We start from the raw sequence: 21,892 nt of genomic DNA on the forward strand, positions 1-21,892 counted from the left end.
AGGTAGTTTCAAAATTCCTAATCTGTTTAAATCTTTCTTTTGCTGAACTAATTAGAGCATATATCATGCCACACTATTTGTCATCAGGTAAAGCTACAGAAAAGAAATTTTGCTTCTACTGATTGAAGTGCAGAAAAAGCATATGCACATCATACTGTAAAAGTATTTTTGGCCTCTTAAGCCTTTGGGTGAAATGGGACATAAAGAGTTGACCTCGTAACAAACTAATATCTAGCCTTCTGCAGGCCATGTCCAAAGCAATTCAAAGAACAGCTTCTCACCTAACTTTCTTGCCCCTTCCTCCATGAGGATTTACTTTGGGCTATCTAGTTCCAGACAGCCAAATTTTCTAATTAAGTTACACCTTGGGTTATTATTATTACATATAATTTGTATTGTGGTAGTGCCTAGGAGCCCTAGTCATGGACAAGGACCAGTGTGATTGGAGCTGTTCAAACAGAATAAAAAGATTGTCCCTCTCCCAATGAGAATGCAATCTAAGTATAAGATAAGAGACAGCAGATGAATGTAGACTGATGGGGGGAGTACAAGTAACAATGGAACAACATTGGTCAGTATGATAGGCAATAGTCTCAGCACAACAGTGGCCTAACTTATCAAGATTTTTATAGGCATTACAGCAAAGGAAAGTGATTATTCTCTCAAGACTGGGTTGAGGAAACATTGTACAAGGCCCAAAATATTTAGTGTATGAATATGAATTGATTAAATATACCATAAGACATAGCCATCAAAGTAGAATTTTTATAAACTAGTAATAAATGCCTTTCACTTTTAGAGTGTTGTAGCCATGTTGGTCCCAGGATATGAGAGAGACAAACTGTGTGAGGTAATATATTTTACTGGACCAACTTCTGTTGGTGAAAAAGACAAGACTTTGAGCTCCACAGACCTGAAGAAGAGCTCTGTGAAGCTCAAAAGCTTGTGTCTTTCACCAGCAGAAGTTAGTTCAATAAAAGATATTACGTCACCTACTTTGTCTCTCTCAAACGTTTATAGTGTTTTTCATCCAAGGACCTAAAAGTATTGTACAATCCTTTTTTAAAGCCTCGCCGTACTCCTGGTAGGTCAAGAACTTATTTTACAGACTGCTAAATATAAGTACAGTGAAACAGGGTTACCTTACTTAATTCCACTGATGGGGCTAAATTCTGTTCTCACGCCCTTATACATCATTGGTAAGGATTAGATTATGTCACAGAGGTCACTGAAGTAATGGATTCTGTGACTTCCACAGACTTCTGTGACATTTTCTGCCTTAGCCCCGTGGTGGTGGGGCTGGAGCTGTCAACTGTCAGTTGCCACAGGCAGCAGGGGGCCCCCACAGCTCCAAGCTGCCAGCCCTGGAGCTCCAAGAGAGTGAGCAGCAGGGACCCCACAGCCGTCTGCTGCTGCAGGCAGTGGGGAGACTTGTAAGTCCAAGTCCCCGCAGGTGAAGTACCCTGGAGCTCCGAGTCCCCTAGGGTGGCAGGTGCTGGACCCCTTCCCGCCCCCGTCTCCTGCCCCCCAGCAAGGCTCAGGCTCTCATTGCCCCTCCCTTGCACTTCAGGCATCCCCTGTCAGCCCTTCCCCCATTATTTTTAGTAAAAGTCACAGACAGGTTGCAGATTTCAGTGGATTTTTGTTTATTGCCCACAACCTATCTGTGACAAAATCTTAACCTTAAGCACTGGGGTGGCACAGATAATCCAAAGACAGAATTTGGTTCACTGTGTTTATCCTGATAAATTAATGAAATCCTACCTACAAACAGAATAAAGGTTTGTTTGCTAATATAATACTTACAAGATCATGAATACCTTGTTAGAGCACATCAGGATTATAAGGTAAATTTGAGACATTTAAAATATCTGCAGTTAGCATCTCTCTTTTTGAGCTCATGGGATTCAGTCAGAGGATACTAAAGGACTTTGACAAATAGTAAAAATTCAGATAAAAATCCCAAATAAAGCTAGTTTTAGACTTCCTTTTCAGGGTTTATTAGATTAATGTGAAGACAGACTGAAAAGACACTCTTCTTATTTCTCTCTCATGGTATGTTTTCCCCAGAGTCCAACCGAGAGGCCATCGGCTCAGCGGGAGTTATACCCTTGCTGGCACTTGCCAACTCCTATGATCCTAGAGTCCAACAAAATGCAGTTGGAGCTATTCTCAACCTCACACGATCAGGTACTTTCAGGTTAATGATCTATCTACAAATTGGCAAAAACAACTGTCCTGTAGCTAATGGAAACTGAGTGTGGGGACACGACAATAAATGGACGTGTTTTCAGTGTTAAAAAAACAAAACAACCTAGAAACGACCTAATTTCATGAGGGATAAGATGGGATAACTTTGGAATCCTGATCACATGTGTCATTTTCTTGGTAAATTGTATTCATGATGATGACCTTGGCTGAGTCTCTAAATTCAAAAAGCTTGGACTCTGGCAGCTAATACAGACCCACCTGTTAATAGGTTGTAATTAGCAAGGCCTTGATTATCAACACAGTTGAATCTGAGTGCAATCTATTAAGTCACCACTCAGGAAACTGACAAAAATCAGTTGTTTAAAAGAAGTGACCATTCTAGTAAAGGAGAACTGTACTCAGGACACTTCAGGGTGATTCGAGGTAATCTCTTAAAATGGAAGATTACTTGATAATGGTGAATCACGGTTTAGGTTTTATTGTGTATCCCAAACCTGGTGTTGCAGGTGTATACATTAGGATAAACATTATGGGCCTGATCCTGTTTCATGGGATTATTCCCATGAACTTCAGTGGGAGCATGATTTGTCCCTCTATGTTAAAAGGCAATATTATTGTTCATTAATTCTCAAACAAAAACAATGGGAAAACATTATGTCAGAGGTCAAGCCCATGCACCAAAATACTACTACTGTGGCTGATCTGTCCCCTTTAGATGAGGTACTGGGGGAGGGTGAGAACTTTGCCTGTTGACTGTTACAATTGCACATTTTCAAAATATTGTTTAAAAAGATGTTTTATATGAAATAGACAGAAATGGCTTATACCAGTAGGTCTGATCTTTGCTTAGCACTTCTAGCAATTTTAATCTTTAACTTAAAATAAAACAAAAAAAAGAGGAAAAGCCTGCTCAGGTGGCTTTCAGGTCATTATGGCTAAAATGATTTTCCACTGCTGTTCTGCACTAGCTCCCATACAGACTTTGTCTTATTTGGAGTGTTAATTGCAAGTTACTCTCATTGGGGTAAATCTGGATGAACCTAAATCACTCAGCACTGCCCAGTGGTGCCTTTTTCTCAGAAAGGGTTCACGATGGTGCATCCATTTGATTGTATGCTGGGGAGGGGGTGATCCTTTTGCTCCCTTTCACATACTAAAATTTGCCCTTTTTCTCACCTTGCAGAGCGGATCCAGCAAGTCCTGTGCAGGGAAGGAGCCCTCCCTGTCCTCATACTGATGTTAGAGTCTCCTGACTCAGAAGTACAGGTATAGTTAAAACAAGCCAGAACTTTTAAATAATAAAAGCAAATTATACAATCTAGGAGCAAGCATAACTATTAGAATTCAGGGTTCTGGGCGTAGAGGAAAGGAAGGAGAAATAAGAGACGCAAGGGGCTTTTGACTTTGTTTTGTTTTTACTTCAGTGAACCAATAAGTAATGGTGTCATAGTGAAATGCTGAATAGTTGTATAAACACTGCTTTGGGCATGCAACATAGGTCCAGCTATGATAGGAGAAAGCGAATATGAAAATACACACAAAGCTGTTGTGAAGATACAAGTCTTCTCTCTAGCAGAATCATAGATTTCATGTTTCCTGTTATCCTTTTGCAACAGAAAAAGTTAGTGGGGGATCATTAATTATTATGTTAATTATTAATTTTTTATTATTATATTAAGTGGCACTTAAGAACTCCAATCATGGACCAGGGCTCCATTGTGCTAGGCACTGTGTAAAAACTCAATTAGTTTATCATCTAAGTATAACACAAGAGACAATAGGGTGGTACAACAGACAGGGGGAGCACAAGAAAACAATGAGACCATACAGGTCAGTAAGATAACCAAAGGTATCAGAATACCAGCTGCCTGTCAGTTGTCAGTTTTTTTTGTAGGTATTAGCTATACCTTTGAGGACATACATCAGACCAGTTACAGTTAAGCCTGGCTCTCTTTACTTGTACCTCCATATTTTTATTTTGCCTTTTAAAGTTTTCCAATATTTTAGATGTGTAATTTTAAAAATATTCTTGAAGTTGGTTGTGTGTGTGGAGTGCATAGTCCACAATGGGGGGTTGCCCTGCCTGCACACAATGGGTGATGTACATGAGCATCTCATGATTATGCACACCTATGAAGAGAGCTTTGTATTAAAATAATCTGGAGAAAGCCAACAACCAGAATCATGGACATTAAAGATGGATAGGACCTGTTACATCATCCAGTCTGTCTCCTGGTCTCTTACATATTTTTTTTAGTATTTCATCCAGTGCTGTTCTAGATATCCCAAGAGTTGGGACCTCTACAACTACTTTCCACAAACATCCAGATTCACAGGTTTTTCCTGATACGCATCTTAATTATTCCCTTTCTCTATTTTATCCCATTACTCCAAATTATACCTTCCTGTATCTCACTAAATAAGCCTTGGTGATTACACCCTTCCAATATCTGCAAATGGTTATATACCATCCTCTGTAGTGCATACTGGGAGAGAGTCTCCCTTCTGACTGATCTATGCTTGATGTAGGAAAGGATGTAGGGTAGGAGGAGAGGGGCCAAGGTAAATTCAAGCCACACTTGTATGGCCCATTGTCAGGGCCCATTTGTATTATTTTTTGTCCTCCTTGGCATCTGCTTATTTCAGTAATGTGTCTCTTACTCCTTCCTAAATTAGACAGACCAATGTTTATTGTTATCTATCCCTGCACTAGGAAGTGGAACTATCACAGACAATTTTCTTCTATACTAAGTCTCCGTGGACAGGAAACGAAAATAGTTCAAGTAGTAAAATAGCTCCAAAAACATTGTTTTCAATACAGTTTCAGAATTCTACTTTGAGCAATGGTGCAATTTCCTGGTGTGTACAAGGACTTGAGTTTAAGATTCTGCACATTGTTTTCAGTCCACAAGCCAATTTGAATTAATATTGTGTGAGTTGCTATTTCAATATCTTACTAAAATCTAAACATATTACATCTAAGGCATGCATCCTTCATCCACTTACTAGTAATTCTATCAAATTAGCTCCTACCAGTGCTAAAAATAAAAATGTAGCAGGACAAATGATAGCACTTGGTTTAATTTGCTAGCATATGGAAGCCCTCTTGGAGAAAGGGAGGCCAGCCATGGTATTCCTTGAAGGGATTTTGCTCATAACTGATGCTGTACTCATTTGCCAGTCATTTTGCTTTGGCAACGTATTCTCAACATCAGGAGGCTTGAACAGAAGGGCGGCAGTCAATATAATATAAGCCAGTGCCTTCCACAAGCTTCTGTCTTCCAGTCATGGAATGTCAGTTCAGACCTTCTGATCACATAATTGGTCCCAGCTATTGGGAAATACAGTCTGAGCATTAATACCCCATCTCCCCAATGTCACGTGTCAGGAATCTGTTTTGGAGCATCAAAGGTTGGATATGGTGAGGTTGCCCTTCTGTAACCCCCTCAGCAGTATTACTGCCCTTAAATTTCCTTACGCTCAAGGAGGTATTTGAAAGACAAGATGGAGCCCTTTTAAGACCCAAACATTATGGTAGAAGATTTTTTTCCTGATCACGAAGTGGAAACAACCAACAAAACAAGCGAAAGAAAAAGAAAAACCACAACAGGTTGCTCTGCCAACATGCATTAATTTCTCCTGGGAGAGAATTTCTCTGCACCTCCCTTTTTACATTATACAAACAGTTTGGGCCACATTTATCCCTTCTACAACTCTTTAGAGGCTGTACAAATTACACGAGAGATTAATCTGGTCCATGGACACTAGTGACAGACAAAATATTTTTGCCATTCCTTCAGGGAGAGTCTCTATGATAAACTCACTTTGGGGCAGTAGAACATACTGCATCATTTGGCTTGAATATGGTTATTTTTTGCTTTGCTGAATGTGGCTGTACCTGTCTAGTCAGTCAGTGCAAGATGACTGCCTTCAGTAATGGCATTGATGCCTTTGGCAGGGGGAATGCTTTTCTCCTGGGTGTGATCCCACTGATCTCTCTTGACATGTCAGCACAATCATTCAAAGCTAATAAAACAAAACAAGTGAGTATCTTCAAAGAGGAGTGCAGACTGGTATAGCCTCGCCCCATGAACAGTTCTATCGAATGTAGAATGCATGATTCCTGGAATTTTCCAGATGCCTGCCAAATACAGTCTCATATGGGGGTGAGGCAAACTTTTATATGTTGCAACAAAGCTCCGAGACATGCCTCTTCCAAGCTCTTCATCCCTGTTCTTTATGTCTACTTAACATAGGTACTGCTAGCCTCTCAAACTCTAATTTCTCATATAAGTAATTGCTAATGTCTTTAGTCTCAGATGAATATTTCTTCAAGGAAGCATAGCGTACATGTTAAAGCAAAGAACTGGGAGTTAGGAGGTTTCGGCTCTATTCCTAGTTTTGTTTGTAAGGACTGTTGAGGGTCTTGTATGGTGGATGCTATATAAATACGTTCCATCATGTCTAGCAGGAAACAAACTAACTAGCAGCTGCTCATGCTGCCATGACCACTTTGCTAATTTTAGCACACTAGCTCAAGCAGAACTTGTGTGTGTGTCATTCTGGACTGGGAAGTGCCTGAACTACCCTTTTTGACACCCCGAATGCTGAGATTTGCCAGTAGAAGGGGGGCCATTATGAGACTATATTTGTGGGTTCTGACAAAATATTTCTTCCCTGATTAAATCTAGATTATATCTTGTACCTTTATGGTCTTGCTTAGGGCTGTTAACTAGGCTCAGACGCCAGGGGTGTGGCCAGAAAAAAAGTGCCCCGCTTAGAGTAAGCTGTAATAGAATGGACAGAGGAATTTTTGTCTCATGAATGCTTTCCACAATATCTGCCCCAAAGGACATTAAGCTCACTTTCTGACTTTCTGTACACTTTGTTTCTTGAAAACAAAGAGACGTGTGTCCTGCACATGAAATTAGAAGCCACGAGCTTTTGCATTCTTATCCCAGCACTGCCACCAACTTCCTTTGTGGCTTTGGGCACATCACAATCTCGGACTCAGTTTCTCTCCATTCCCCCAGTCAGCTAGATGTGAGTATTAATACCTACCTACCTACCTCAGAAAGGTGTTTTGGGGTTTAATCAATGTTTGTAAAACACCTTGAAGTTGAAAAGTACACACTTTTGTCAAATAAAAATCTAAGCCTTTCTCCTGTTGATTTTCACTGTATTGAACAAACACTGCCACAGTGACATCTTCTCTCCACCCCCTTCTCTGTTCTCATCAGTATTATAGTTGTGCTGCTCTAAGCAATGTGGCAGCCAACTCTCAGCACCATGAAGCCATGTTGCGAGTTGGGGACAGATTCCTTCTGCGGACACTCATTTCTCTCCTGTCTTCATCTGTGGACAAGGTAAAGTGAAAAAGATATGGAAGGGAGGTGTGTTATTGTACAGCAGATTTGCTGATCATTTTCCTGAGGTTTCTTTAATTCTGTATGTTACACTCAGCGTGAAGAAGCTATGATGCAACTAGATTGCTTTACATTGTAATTAGGGAGCCCCAGGCAAACGCAGGGGAGGCTTTGAAACTGCACTTTACTACTATAGATCCCATAGCATGCAACTGAGGCACTTTACTAGATGTGAGAATTTTATCACATTTCCGGCAAAGTTACAATTATTGATAGCACTTTGCTTTGAAGATGGAAACAAAGAGTCGGGCCTGAGCTGCAGAGTTCAGATCTGGAGCCAGGTGTTCCCAAACTTCAGGAGTGTTCACCTTCAGAGATTTGGTTTTGCTCATTATAAGAGTTACAGGCTGTCACAGACCATAGTCAGCACTCCTTCCTGGACACGCACTAGGACTTCTGTGAGAGGAATCCAAGCCTCTGCCACTCTGGGTTCCCAGAGTGTTTCAAGGTTCTAGGCTGGCAATTCTCAGGATTTATAAAATACATTGGTAGGGCACTGAAAATTAGCAGAAGGCATATAAGGGACATAAGACAATAGCTCTAAGTCAGCTTTGCCTTTTATCCCATCTCACCTTTGACATCTATCCCAGTCCAGCTACCACAATGTTCATGTCGCTGGTGATTACTTGGAAACATCTTACTTTCTTATACCAGAAGAATATTGATTTATTTCAGTGGAATACAGAGAAAAAGCAAAGCGAATAAATCCTGTGCATTCATATCTATATATCTAGGTGCTGGGACTGGGGGAGGGGGGTGCTGCCACACCCTGTGACTTTAAGTTGTTTCCATCATATAAAGGGTTTGCACTTTGTAACACGGCTGTTACTCTGAATCCTTCACTTTGCTTCAATGGTTCTCAGCACCTGCACTATACAAATTGTTCCATCACCCCGTCTTTTCAGTTCATTTGACATTCCTGAGATAGATCAACACTGAGAATGTACTGTTAGATTCTGGGCAGCATGTGGAAATCCACGTGACGCTAACCTGGTCGACATGAATGGGTACTGATCAACAGGTCTGTGTGGTGGGAAATGAAGCTGGTGTTAATTCATAACTGTATGTACTGGCCTTCAGCAACTGTTTTTGGAAAAGAAACCCCAGAATAAACACTTTGTAGACAGTGTTTATTGGTTTATTTTAACCAACAGAATCAGTTACTGGAGTGCTCACTTTTTTCTTTTTATTGGTACAACCAGGTTTCAAGACAGGCATGTGTTTGTCTGAGGAACTTGGCCACAAGTGGTGAGTAATGTGTTTGGGAAAAACACTTTTCTTTTTTTCCCTCTCCCTCCCTCCCTCCCTCTGGGGTTGGGGAAATTCCTGCTTGTTAGGAACCCAGTTATGGATGCCCTAACTGGGTGAAGTACAGGGCAAAGGGAGCCCCCTCCCCTCCAGCACACCTGTCTAGGAGAAACCTATAGTTTGTGGGGTTGTGCTAGCTAACCCTGACTTCAGTGCTCACAGGCCTGGAGATGAAATATCTGGCCAAGGTGTGGATAGAGAGAGAAAGATCCCTGTTTAACTAGCAACAGATCAGTACCTTCAGCTTTTTCAAGTGTAGCAAGTCCCACTGCTAGTTATGCTCCTACCAGCACACACAAAGCATTGAGTCTGAATAAGGGCACGCATAGACTGGAGTACACATACCTGGGTCCCAGAGCAGTGTAGCCAAGGCAGTACATGCTTTGGCCAAGGCTGTACAAGCCTACCTGGAACCCTGAGTAATTACTTGTGGGGCTAGGACTTGCTGAAGGACATCTTGCTGTGGCTTCACTTCTCTGATTCCCATGCTACCCGAGCTGCAATCACACCTTGTGATTGCAGTCCCCTGAGACCGGGCAAACTGGTTGAAACTATAGTAAAGAACAGAATTGTCAGACACATAGATGAACATGATTTTGGGGGGGAAGAATGAACCTGGTTTTTGTAAAGGGAAATCATGCGTCACCAATCTACTTGAATTCTTTGAGGGGGACAACAAGCATGTGGACAAGAGGGATCCAGTGGATATGGTGTACTTAGATTTTTAGAAAGCCTTTGACAAGGTCCCTCACCAAAGACTCTTAAGCAAAATAAGTTGTCATGGAATAAAAGGGAAGGTCCTCTTATGGATCAGTAACCGGTTAAAAGATAGGAAACAAATGGTAGGAATAAATGGTCAGTTTTCAGAATGGAGAGAGGTCAATAGTGGTGTCCCCCAGGGCTCTGTACAGTCCTATTCAACATAGTCATAAATGATCTGGAAAAAGGGATAAACAGTGAGGTGGAAAAATGTGCAGATGATACAAAACTACTCAAGATAGTTAAGTCCAAAGCAGACTACGAAGAGTTACAAAGGGATCTCATAAAACTGAGTGACTGAGCAACCAAATGGCAGATGAAATTCAATGTTGATAAATGCAAAGTAATGCTGTAGAGGGGTTTGGCTGGAGCTCGTCCCTCTCCGGGATGCTGGGGAACCACTCCGCCTTGCTACTTCCTTCCCGTTGCTGACAGGAGACTAGCCAGGCCATGGGAGTCTCTCACCGCAGCAGCAACAAAGGCAAACACAGACAGTTATTCTCACCTGGCCCCTGGTTGGCGGGAAATAGAGAGTCAAGGGCTCAGGTCCTCAGGCAGGGACTGAGCAACAGTTTATACAATTAGCAGGCTCAGGCCCGGGGTCAGGGTGGGGCAACAGAGAGTCAATGGCTTAGGCCCTCAGGCAGAGGCTGAACAAAGGGAGGTAAACAACCAGCCTAGGCCCTCGGCTCATAGGGGCCTGGGAGAGGGGGAGACTGCCACCCAAAAGCTGGGTGGCAGGGGGGACGCAGGCCCACCAACTCCACCGCGTCCCAGGCCGGGGCCCTATCGGCGGCAGAAGGCCTTCTGCTGAGTCCGTGGGGATCCTGACCACAACTCACTGACATAGGCTCTGACCGTGCTGCAGCCAGACTAGGGTCAGCTGTCCCTGGGCTACTTCTGAACTCCCCCTCTAGAGGTACCTGGGTCCAGATGGTGTCCTCTGCGGGGACAAACACCATGGGCTGCTCTGGGTAACTGGTGAGGGGCAGGCTGGGCAGCTCCTCTGGGCTCTGCTCAGCGTCAGCATGTCAGGCCAGTCCTCGGGTCCGCTGTAGGTAGCCGGGAGGCGTCTGCTCTCCAAGTGAGCTCTCGCCCCCCTCCTTTTCTACTTGCTGTCCTGTGCCTGACCCTCTGTGGGGGGCAGGCTCAGAGCTTTCTTGCCCTGCCCACTCTGGTGTCCAGAGGGGCTCGTCCCTCTCTGGGGTGGCGGGGAACCACACCGCCTCGCTACAAATGCACACTGGAAAACAATCCCAACTATACATATAAAAGATGCAGTCTAAATTAGCTGTTACCACTCAAGAAAGAGATGTTGGAGTCACTGTGGATAGTTCTCTGAAAACATCCACTCACTGTGCAGCGGCAGTCAAAAAAGGAAATGGAAGGTTGGGAATCATTCAGTAAGGGAAAGATAAGACAGAGAATATCATATTGCCGCTATAAATCCATGGTACTCCCACATTTTGAATACTTCATGCAGATGTGGTCATCCCATCTCCAAAAAGATATACTGGAATTGGAAAAGGTTCAGAAAAGGGCAACAAAAATGATTAGGGGTATAGATCAGCTTGCTTATGAGGAAAGATTAATAAGACTGGGACCTTTCAGCTTGGAAAAAAGACAACTAAGGGGGGATATGATAGAGGCCTATAAAATCATGACTGGTGTGGAGAAAGTAAATAAGGAAGCGTTATTTATTTTTTCTCCTAACACAAGAACTAGGGGTCACCAAATGAAATTAATAGGCAGAAAGTTTAAAACATACAAAAGGAAGTATTTCTTCACAAAATGCACAGTCAACCTGTGGAACTCTTTGCCAGAGGATGTTGTGACTATAACAGGGTTCAAAAAAGAACTGGATAAGTGGATGGAGGATAGATCAATCAGCGGCTATTAGCCAGGATGGGCAGGGATGGTGTTCCTAACCTCTGTTTGCCAGAAGCTGGGAATGGGCAACAGGGGATGGATCACTTGATGATTACCTGTTCTATTCCCTCTGGGGCACCTGGCATTTGCCGCTGTCGGAAAACAGAATACTGGGCTAGATGGACCTTTGGTCTGACCCAGTATGGCCGCTCTTATGTTCTTAGAATGTCTCTTGAGATTGCAGCTTAGGTAGTGTGCCACTGCCACCTCCTCCTGAGCACGGCTTTGCCTTTCATGAAGCATAATTTAGCCCTACATATTTGCCATTCAAGCCCTATTTACAGGTACGATATATGTTTTTAAAATACACATTTGGGCTGGAAGAAGAGGAAGGGAAGCCTCACACCCTGCTGTGCAGCAGTGTCCTCTAGAGCAAGCCTGTGTCTAGAAAGTCTAGATGGGCTTCTTCACATATGGAATGAACATACTAAGAGCTCATGAGCCTTTTGCACTGCTTGCACTAGTCCAAAAGTGTAACTGTCCTTTATGGCTTCAGTAGAGGCTCTGACTCCATCTGCTGGCTGTCTGGAGAATACCCACAGTGCCAGAAAAGTACTAGTACAAAACAGATACCAGTGATGATGAGTGAAGTACAAGAACCTAAACAGAACAGAACTATCCCTACCAGGGTTATCAGGAGTTTTACTTCCAAACCCTGTAACATTTGCACATTGCTTTCTGTTTTTGTGGCAGAACAAGCCACAAGAGAGTTGGCCAATGAAGGATGCAGTGACAATTTCCACTAATCTTTCCCTAAAGAAATAGTTGGGAATCTATGACAGGAAAGCGGCTGTATTTCTATGAAGAAAAGGAGGACTTGTGGCACCTTAGAGACTAACCAATTTATTAGAGCATAAGCTTTCGTGAGCTACAGCTCACTTCCTCAGATGCATATCGTGGAAACTGCAGCAGGCTTTATATATACACAGAGAATATGAAACAATACCTATTCCCACCCCACTGTCTATGATGGCCGTTACACTGTATATAGTTTATGAAGTGATTTCCATTATGTAAGTGTACTTTTTAATTATAAATTTCTCTGCAACAGTTGATCACTGTAACTAGCTGTCTAAAAATAAGCATTGGTCTGTGATAGTGCAGAGGTATAAGACCAGTTGTACATGTATCTAGTAGATCACAATTGTTTTCATCCTCCTCCTTTTTGAAATGCCACCTATTCCCATCCCTCACTCAAACATCCCTAGTGCGATTACTGTTCCTGCACCAGTGATGCCCTAGATCTTTGAAATGTATTCAGGGTCTTCTCTTCTTCATTCTGCCACGTTAGATTTTTAAATCATAAACAGGTGTCATTTTAGTTTGGTTTTACAAATATTTTAGGGCAATTCTCATGAGCAGTTTCTTCTGTATCTCCTCTGAACTGTAAATCTAAAGCAAGTACTTCACTAGTACTTCTTATTTAGTACTGTGCAATTTAGTTCAGTCGGTAGGGAACTAATTGTAAGTGCTCTCCTCTCTGATCCACTCATTTTGCTCCCATGGCTCCCAGCCTGCCTTCAAGTTTGTTACTCCAGGACTGCCAAGTTGTGTGTGTGTTTGTGGTATGACAAATGAGCCCTTTCCCTTCTCTGTCAATTTGTCTAAAGTCACTTGACCACATCTCCCAAATTTTCTCTCTTGGGAAGAGATGTTCTTCAGTTATTTTACAAGACTGAAGACCAAATTGGAGCAGTTTCTTGGCTTCCTTTCAAAGGAGGAAAAGAAATATCATTTTGGATGCTTTGGGACAGAAACTAGGCCTGTCCTTGACAAGCATCTTCAAACAGATGGTTTATTTATTGATTTAAAATTACAAAACGGGAAGTGTTCTTCCAAAGAATCAAAACCTTGTCTCATTCCATCCCTTTGTACCATTCCAGCAGTGGCAAGCAGCGCTAAAGCAATGGAAAAATTGTTTAGATAGGCTCTGTCTCGCCATACATACACCCTACACACAGTCCTCATGAACTTTAACTCATTCCAGCTAAACTAATTTCAAACATGGTTTGGTTGACCAATACAAACAAGGCCAAAGTGCTTTCAAAGCTATATTCAAATCTGGGTCCATACTACTCCTCCAGACACAGTGTTGGTAGAGGGAAACAGAATAGATAAAGCATGATTTTTATAACGTGGTAAAACACAATTTGGCCCTGCCTGGACAGGGATATATATATCACCATTCAGCCATAAGTCAGTCTAACATTCATGAAGACAGCACCATAATTGTGCCATACACCTTCTAACAACATTTTACCCCCCATTGAGCGGCTTTGTCATTCTTCCAAACAGTGAACATTCAGGCTGACATCGTAATGGACATCCTTCCCAAGCTGCTCTCTCTCCTTGCATCTAGCAATTCAGATGTTCAACAAGCTTCTATTGCACTCCTCTGGATATTATCCCAACACCCGGCCAACCAGGTAAGGATGATGGTTGCTGAATAGCGGGGGTTCTTACCGCTGTCTGGGATAAAACCTTTAATACTCCTAACTAAGTAATGCTATGGCAACAATGTTAATGTTGCATATAATGAATTACTGATATAAATACTCAATTTGCAAATCTCCATAGAAAAGCAGAAAGGGCCTTCCCAAAGGGATCAAGGGTTAGCTACCGCAACTGCAACTGGACAGTTATTTAATATCGGGATTGTGTGGGTTTAAAGGGACCAAGCGGACATTGAGTTTAGTCCTCTGTGTTGAAGAGCAGCTGTATAAGCAGAAGGTCACCCACACCAGCCCACGCTCTACTGACCACTACACTCCAAGCATTGCAGGGCTAGTGACTTCGGGCTAAGGGGTTTTTCAGGAGGGAGGATGAATGGCAGGACACAAGAATAATATGCTGAGAGACAGAGACCATCAGGTCAGAGAAAGAAAGCTACTTCTTATCTTCAGGGCTTGGCATAGTAATTTTGTTCGGGCTTGTCTACACAGGGACACTCAGGAAAGTTCAAATGAATTAATCTCTTTTGAAGAAGCACTAAGCTAAAGCAAACAGGGCCACTTTACTTCTGAATGAGAGCATCCACACTGGGGTTTAAGATGCTTTAATTGTCCCTTTGTGGACAAACCATTAGTTAGGATTTGGCTATTTTGTTCAAGGTAAACAGTACCGCAAACAGTGAAATGTTATTGCTAATGCCTGAGAATCTGAAAGCAAAACTGATTAGAAGTAGATTATAAAAACAAGCAAAACAAAACGCTGACCATGGTATTTTCTTTGTCCATGTAGAAAGAAATGCAAAAGTAAACAAAGTATAAGATAGTGAAAAACAACATCTCTACAATAATTTCCATTACAATAGCTGACTGTATCGCTAGTAATTTGAGTAAGGAAATTTTAAAATAGGATTTTTCAGCTAACAACCTCTTAAATCAGTTAGCATTTAAGGATGTCAAGAAAAAAAGTGAAAGCCTATCATATGATGTAGCTTTTTACAGTAGTGACAAAATAATCTGACTACCCAAGGCTTGTTTCGGGGGCTTTTAGTGGCTGATTACTGAAAGAAATTCATGCTGGCTTGAAACTCCCACTGGGAACTGCAGACCTGGTACTTTGTATATCAATTGATCTTGAACAGTTAAAATTATGCCTCCTACAACTCAGTAGTGTGCTGGGAAAGGAGAGGAGGTGCACTGCCCAAGCAGAAGTGCCTGGAGGCATGATGCCTTTCAAAGACATTATGCATATTATTTATTTGAATTGCATTTGCACTAGGGGTCCCAGTCATGGATCTGGGCCCCATTGTGCGAGACCCTGTATGCACAGAATGAAAAGTCAGTCCCTGCCCCAAAGAATTTACAACTTAAATCAGTGAAGTCAATGGGGTTACTAAAGTGTTACTCAATGTGAGGAATCAGGTCAGAATATTACCTCAATAATAAAGCTGTTCATTTTCCAAGAAAGTACCTCTTGCAGTTCAACCTTCTCCCTCCCTCCCCCCTGCAAGCTATGCATACAACCTATCCCCTTCATGGCTTCTAAAATGTGTGTGTGTGTCAAGTATTTCAATCAAACCCCCAGTCACCTGAAAGGCACATCCTGTCTGTGCACAGCTGGAGTATCCAACATGACCAGAGGTTCAAAATGATTACATCGACAATGAAACAGTCAAACCATCTAGCCGGGGAAGGGTAATATGTGGGTCTGCAATAGGACACTTGGAAGTGAAATGTCATCTCAAGGGTATATTCTCTGGTGAGAAGTGTTTGCATTTTGAAATTTATTTTAGTGAGCAAACATCACTGTCACTGACTGTTAAATGTTGCTGCATTGTGAGATTCAACTCTGAGTATCTAGACAAGGTTCTTATCCATTGTCCCTTGTTTCCCTCCCCCCCCCCCCCCTCACCCTTTCTAGCCTATTTTTCAGCTCTTTTCAAGGTGTCCTGCTCTGGCCTGGTCTGAATTCTGAGTGAATTAGAGGGACTGTTCCCTGGGAACAGCAGTAGGAAAACAAACCACAGAACAAAGCTAACATTTACAAGTAAATGAAGTAATGCTTGAGTCATTATAAATACCAGCCAATATACAATAGGGTAAAATTCATCTGCCCTTTAGTTACCGTGGATTTAATCAGATGGAATGTTTCATGGAGCCTTCATTCCTTAACAGAAAGCCTCTCTGTGATTCACCAGCTTGGCCATTGCATTGACTCACGGTGAGCATTCAACATAACACTGTATTAGCTTCCCCACTGCAAAGAGAATTCTGTTCAGTTCCATCAAGGGCAATCCAATCCCAAAGCCCTAAGAAAGAGGTTGGGTGTTATAATAAAGGGCCTTTTCAGCACGAAGTGAAGCCATGCTTGTTAGAGCAAGGGATCAGGGCTCAGAAAACATGGGTTCTAGTCACGGTTCTGCCACTGACTAACTTGTTCTAGGACACAAAGTAACTTTGCTTCTCTGCATCTCAGTTTCACCATCTGTAAAATGGGAATAATATTTATCCTCGCTAGCATATTTCACTAGAGGATCTCAGAGTGCTTTACAAAGGCCAGGTATTAAAATGATAAAAACAGTTGCTGCCAGAATGGTTTCCCTGACCAGTGTGGATTAGGATCTTTTTTCAGTTCCAGCTGTTTGAGTCTGGGGAAGAAGTTTGGCCAGTACTCATCTGAATCTGTTTACCCATCTTCTACTGAGAATGCTGCCTCTGTGGCTCTCCCTCACTGAACAGGGGATCACAATAATGAACTTGGAATGAAATCTGGATCTCACACATATAATTGCAAAATCCTGCAGGCCCATCAGAATTTAGTGTTCTAACACCTGCCAACAGATGGGATAGTGATCAAATGTATATCCTACATGTATGAGAAAGATTGGCAGTGGAGCCATCATGTACTGTAAGAGTTTGTTTTTGGTCTGCGCTCAATTAAAAGGCCCGAGCTGCCTCCCCTGCTGATGCAAGTTGGGAGTAGCTCTACTGAAGTCAATAGGAGTTACATAAGTTAAAAAAAAAAAAGAAAAAAAGAGAGAGAGTCAAACTTAAATAGTATCCAAAATGGTCTTTACAGTTAATTGAGCACATTCTAGCTAGGTAAGATTAGGTGAGTTGTGTCTATGAAGGGAGAGAAAAACATCGCAAGAGAAATTCAGGAGCATATATCTGTACACACCACACCCTAACTGAAACCTAACATTTAGACATCTGAGCTCGCTAAGTCATACTTTGTTCCCCAAGTTTAACCATCATGCTGTACTTTGGATTTGTCTTCTTTCATGTTTTGCTTCAGCATTTCACCTTGTGACTGTGTTTGGAATGGATGCATTTGAAGATGTCAGCCAATATTAAGTGAAAATAAAATACCCTTTTTGTAACAACCTACAAATCAGGAAAAATGCATTTTAAACTGATTTTTAAAGACATCTAACTTTGATGCTGCTTCAATGAGCCTGACATTCCAAAACTCCAGAGTAATGTCTTTCATCTCAGTATGTATGCAGGGTTAAAGATTTAGTACATCCTTACTAGCAAGCCTCAGTTTCTAAACAGTATGAATAAAGAAGTACATTACTGACTCTACACAAAGTACGGTCAAATCCCCAAAGCAAACAGACTGAAAGAACAGAGAAACGTTTTCTTTGCGAACCTTTTAGCTACAATATGATCTTAGGTATTGCTTGCAACTATGGGTCTGAGCCAAAGGCGATTAAGTCAGTGTGAGAGGTCCTCCCCCCACCCCCCAGTTCATCTTACTGAAAAACAATAAGTTTATATTAATACGAGGGAGACTTGGTGGCCAACAGTTCCAAACTTGGAGCTAGGATCCGATTCCACTGGCATTAGAGAAGCCTGGAAGTTCAGCAAGTGGTAAGCTTTCTGAAAGGCCTTTAAATATCAATAGGAGAGCAGAGAAACCAACATAGCATTTTGAAAAGCGTGGTCTTAAAGGAATTTCAGGAATGTGATTTTTAAAAGTGCCTGATCACAAACTGATTAAAAAAATTAGTCTGTTTAAAACAAATCAAGTTGACCATATCTATCTAATGTAAAGATTGCTGAATGACCTACCTCTTCCGTTCACCATTACCCAGAGCACTGCCCTTCTCATTCACAATCACATGTCTCCCTTTGGTTACTACAGCTATTGCTTGGCTGGCACAGTAATATTTTTAAATATTTGATGGGATTTGTCAGCTGGAAATGAGGAGTATCAGCCAGTACCATTGGATCATCCACTCTCCGCAGACTACCAGCATGTTTTCTGTGTAACGGGAATGGTCAGTGGACCACAATTTGAGAACTACAGCACCAAACTGCAGCTACCAAACAGCTAGTTTAAAACAGTTGAAAGCTGAGCTGGGGTAGTCCTACCCATGACATAAAATGGAGTCACATCACATGCTTTAGCACTGTTATTATCAGCAGTGATTGAATAGCTTGTTGCTCTTTGCAGGATGCTTTAATGCATGGAGAGGTGCTGCAGAACCTGGGGATGCTATTGTTAACTCACCAAACAGTCCCAGGGATCGTTGGTCACACTGCCTGTATCATCAAAAATTTGAGCTTTTGCAAAAACGTACAGGTGAGTAGCAGTTTTTCTTTGCAGAATTACACACTGGTAGGCTGCACTTCTAGCATTATCAGATAAGAGTTACTCACACCAAAGAATGGCTTTTAAAATCATAGGCAAAAAAGGTCTTACACTCTGGGCCTGCTCCTGTTCCCACCGAAGTTAGAGGCAACATTCCCAGGAGTGTACAAGTGGGTAGGATCTGATGCTCTACATTAAAAGTCGTGTCTTTTATCTCTGTTTCCTTTGTTATACAGTATTAAATGTTGTGGAATAAAAGAAACATTTAACTTGTCATACAGGCCAGTGATAGTGTCTCACGGTTTTAATAGCTACATTTTTCATCTACGGCAGTGATACTCAGACCTCAGTGATTTAGGAGCCAAATTAGTGATCAACATTACCCAAAAGATATATACACACACACACACACACACGTCAGTCATTTTGCTGTAAGAATAATATATATGTAAACACATTATTCTCACAGCAAAATAACTGACCAAGTACTGTTTTGTCAACTTGAATTGGTTAATAACATAGTAAAACCAGCCTGATTGCTTAATAATTAAATCACACAGTGTTTCAAGATCATGTACTGCAAAGAGTCTCAGGAGACACATTAAAGAGCCACTTGCGGCTCACGAGCCTCAGTCTGAGTATCACCGGTCTAGGGATATGTATAGCAGGGAGGTTTCAGACACAGAGAGATTGAGTGACTTGCCAAAGTCACCCAGAAGGTCTGAGGCTGAGTGAGAATTGAATCCTCATCTTCCAAATCCTAGTCCAGTGGATTAACCACAAAACAATCCTTCCTTTTTACAGTGGATGTCTGTGGCTAAATATTTGTCGGGTCCAACATTTATCTGATTTCCCCATGTTTGGATAATATAATCCCAGCATTCCATTCATCCACTGCCTTGCTGCCAGGCCAAAAAAGTACACAAACCCTATAGAAAAGAAAACAGAGCCTTGCAGGGTGCTGGAACAATTTGTATAGCGGGGGTACTGAGAGCTATTGAACCAAACTGTAAACCCTGTATATAATGCCATCCACTTCAAGCCAGCGGGTGCTGCCGCCCCCGCAGCACCACTAGTTCTAGCACCTATGGCGCCTTGCACCCCTCAACCCCTTCCCAAACTCCTGCTTTTTTCCTTCCAGAAACTTTCCTAAATCCTCCTTCCTGGCCGAAAAGCCTACACAAAGCCAGACTTTGTAGTTCTCCTAGGCCAATGATTGAGGAAATTCAGAAACAAAGCTAGCACAGGATGTCATGCTCTCTTCCTGGGACCTTCAGTGCTTTGCAAAGCTTTTGCACCACTCTTCTAACACCACTCATCCCTTCCCATGAGATGAAGGATGCTTCAATACATATAATTTTGGAGTTACTCTGTATCTATTACTTTCAAGTAGGTAAGTGTAATTTGTACTCTTCTGATTGGAAGAGCCTATAGCACCACATTCCAATCAGTCTTCTAATTACGCCGTATAAATTAACATATAGCAAATCCCACATGCCCCTTCAAATTCCACGGCTTCATACTCGTAAGCCAGGCTGTTTCTTGATAGCTAAAGAGACGAGCCACTGAAGATTAGAAGCACAGGTTTGGGGTGTTGGCATCCATCTGAGGAGAGATTTAAAAGCCTGAGATTAAAAAGAGACTAGCACTGACTATTCAAATGAAAAGAAGAGGTATATAAAGTAATGTGTTACTTATAACTGCCAAGTTGCCTATAACCATCTGCATTGGCTGATGCATCTCCAGCTCTGATGAAATCCTCATCCATGCATTCATTTTCTCACCCCTTTACTATTGAGACTCAGTTCTCTCTGGCCACCTTCCTACTTTTACAAGGAAATACAATCACATTGGACACATCCTCAAACAACTCCACTGGCTTCGCATTTGATCCAGTTCAATTTTTTTCTCATTTTTGAAAGAGCTCTCTGTCCCTGCTTTACTCTTTCTGCCCGTCCTCCTTCCTCCAGTTGTGCTGCACTAGCTTTCTTTCTGTCTGTGCACATAATCTGATCAGTTCTGGTGCAAGAGCCTTCTTCTCTGCAGCTCTCAACTTTGGGCACATTTTCCTGCCTCACTGCCTCATCTCACTTCAAACCTGGAAACCTTCCTTTCCTTCATCTTAACTTCTCCTTTCCGCTGCTTTCATTCTTCATTTAACTTTATAGAGTAGAGCATGGGATACATCTTATGAGACAAACTCTGCAATATAAAATAAAATAAAAATGTATTTTATTATACATAGAGAAAACTAGTCTTGCATTCCTCTTTCCTGTCTTCCATATCATGAGAGAGCACTCTTTTAAATTGGAAGATACATGTGAAAGAAAGACTTTGATACAAACCTATGGAACTCACTGTTGCTGAACATTGGGACAAATATCTTAGCAAGATTAAAACAGATTAGAAATCTGAATGTCTAATAACAGCCTCTTCAGATACAGTATCTGGCAAAAATTATAAGGTTTCACAAGCCTCATGGTTCAAGGCAGAAAACTGATCACAAGTTAGGGCCGAAAAGGGAATTTCCCCCAACCGCACATTATGAAAATCAGTTTCCGTATGATGAACTCTGCCAGACTAGAGTCTAGTAGATCATAGTGTGTGCAACAAGCACTGAAGTTACAAATCATCAAAACCACAGCTGTTCTTGGTAGTTGTGCTATCACCCATATATGCCAAATATATAAGACAAATATATGCCCCTGAACTGAAGCCCTGGAGGAAGAGTAAAGGAAGATCCTCATTTTCAAAGGTTGCACATTAGAAAGAGATGTGTTTATATAATTTTGAGTCAAAGCATTTGTTATCTGATGAATAGAGGGCACATTTAATTTTATAAAAGCTTTGCAGTTCACCTTAAACAAATGTCTGCCATGTAGACTGAAGTGTTAGTCTTCTGCCCCAATGCACGTGTAACCCCATTGACCTTAACAGTAGTGTGTCAAGGCCCCATTGTCCACCCCGAGGAATTGCCCCCAAACCAGTTAAAGGTCTTTGTCACAAAAACAAACAAAAAAAAGCCCCCTTTATGTATTATGGCTGAACTTGAAAAGCAGCAGTTTTGATTAACCTGGTCCCCCTCACCCTATGGGCAACCAGGAAACAATTTATACAAAAACTTATGTTCAAAGACTAAATATACATTTGCTTTGCCTAGGAATAACCCTTTTTCCTGACTGAGCTGTAGAAAGCTCCCCCTGGAAAGCCTT

General features: G+C 41.8%; 1 protein-coding gene across 1 annotated transcript in view; it reads left to right on the forward strand.

Annotated features, from left to right (window-relative positions):
• The window catches only part of LOC140909046 (uncharacterized), a 46,318-nt gene that overhangs the window by 17,225 nt on the left and 7,201 nt on the right, over positions 1–21,892 (forward strand). The window contains exons 5-10 of the mRNA XM_073337409.2: positions 2,071–2,190; positions 3,395–3,477; positions 7,452–7,577; positions 8,840–8,885; positions 13,929–14,059; positions 18,543–18,671. Of these exons, the coding sequence (XP_073193510.1) occupies positions 2,071–2,190; positions 3,395–3,477; positions 7,452–7,577; positions 8,840–8,885; positions 13,929–14,059; positions 18,543–18,671 (635 nt within the window). The remainder of the gene's footprint in view (positions 1–2,070; positions 2,191–3,394; positions 3,478–7,451; positions 7,578–8,839; positions 8,886–13,928; positions 14,060–18,542; positions 18,672–21,892) is intronic.

Source organism: Lepidochelys kempii, chromosome 3, assembly GCF_965140285.1.
Source record: "Lepidochelys kempii isolate rLepKem1 chromosome 3, rLepKem1.hap1, whole genome shotgun sequence".
NCBI lineage: Eukaryota > Metazoa > Chordata > Testudines > Cheloniidae > Lepidochelys > Lepidochelys kempii.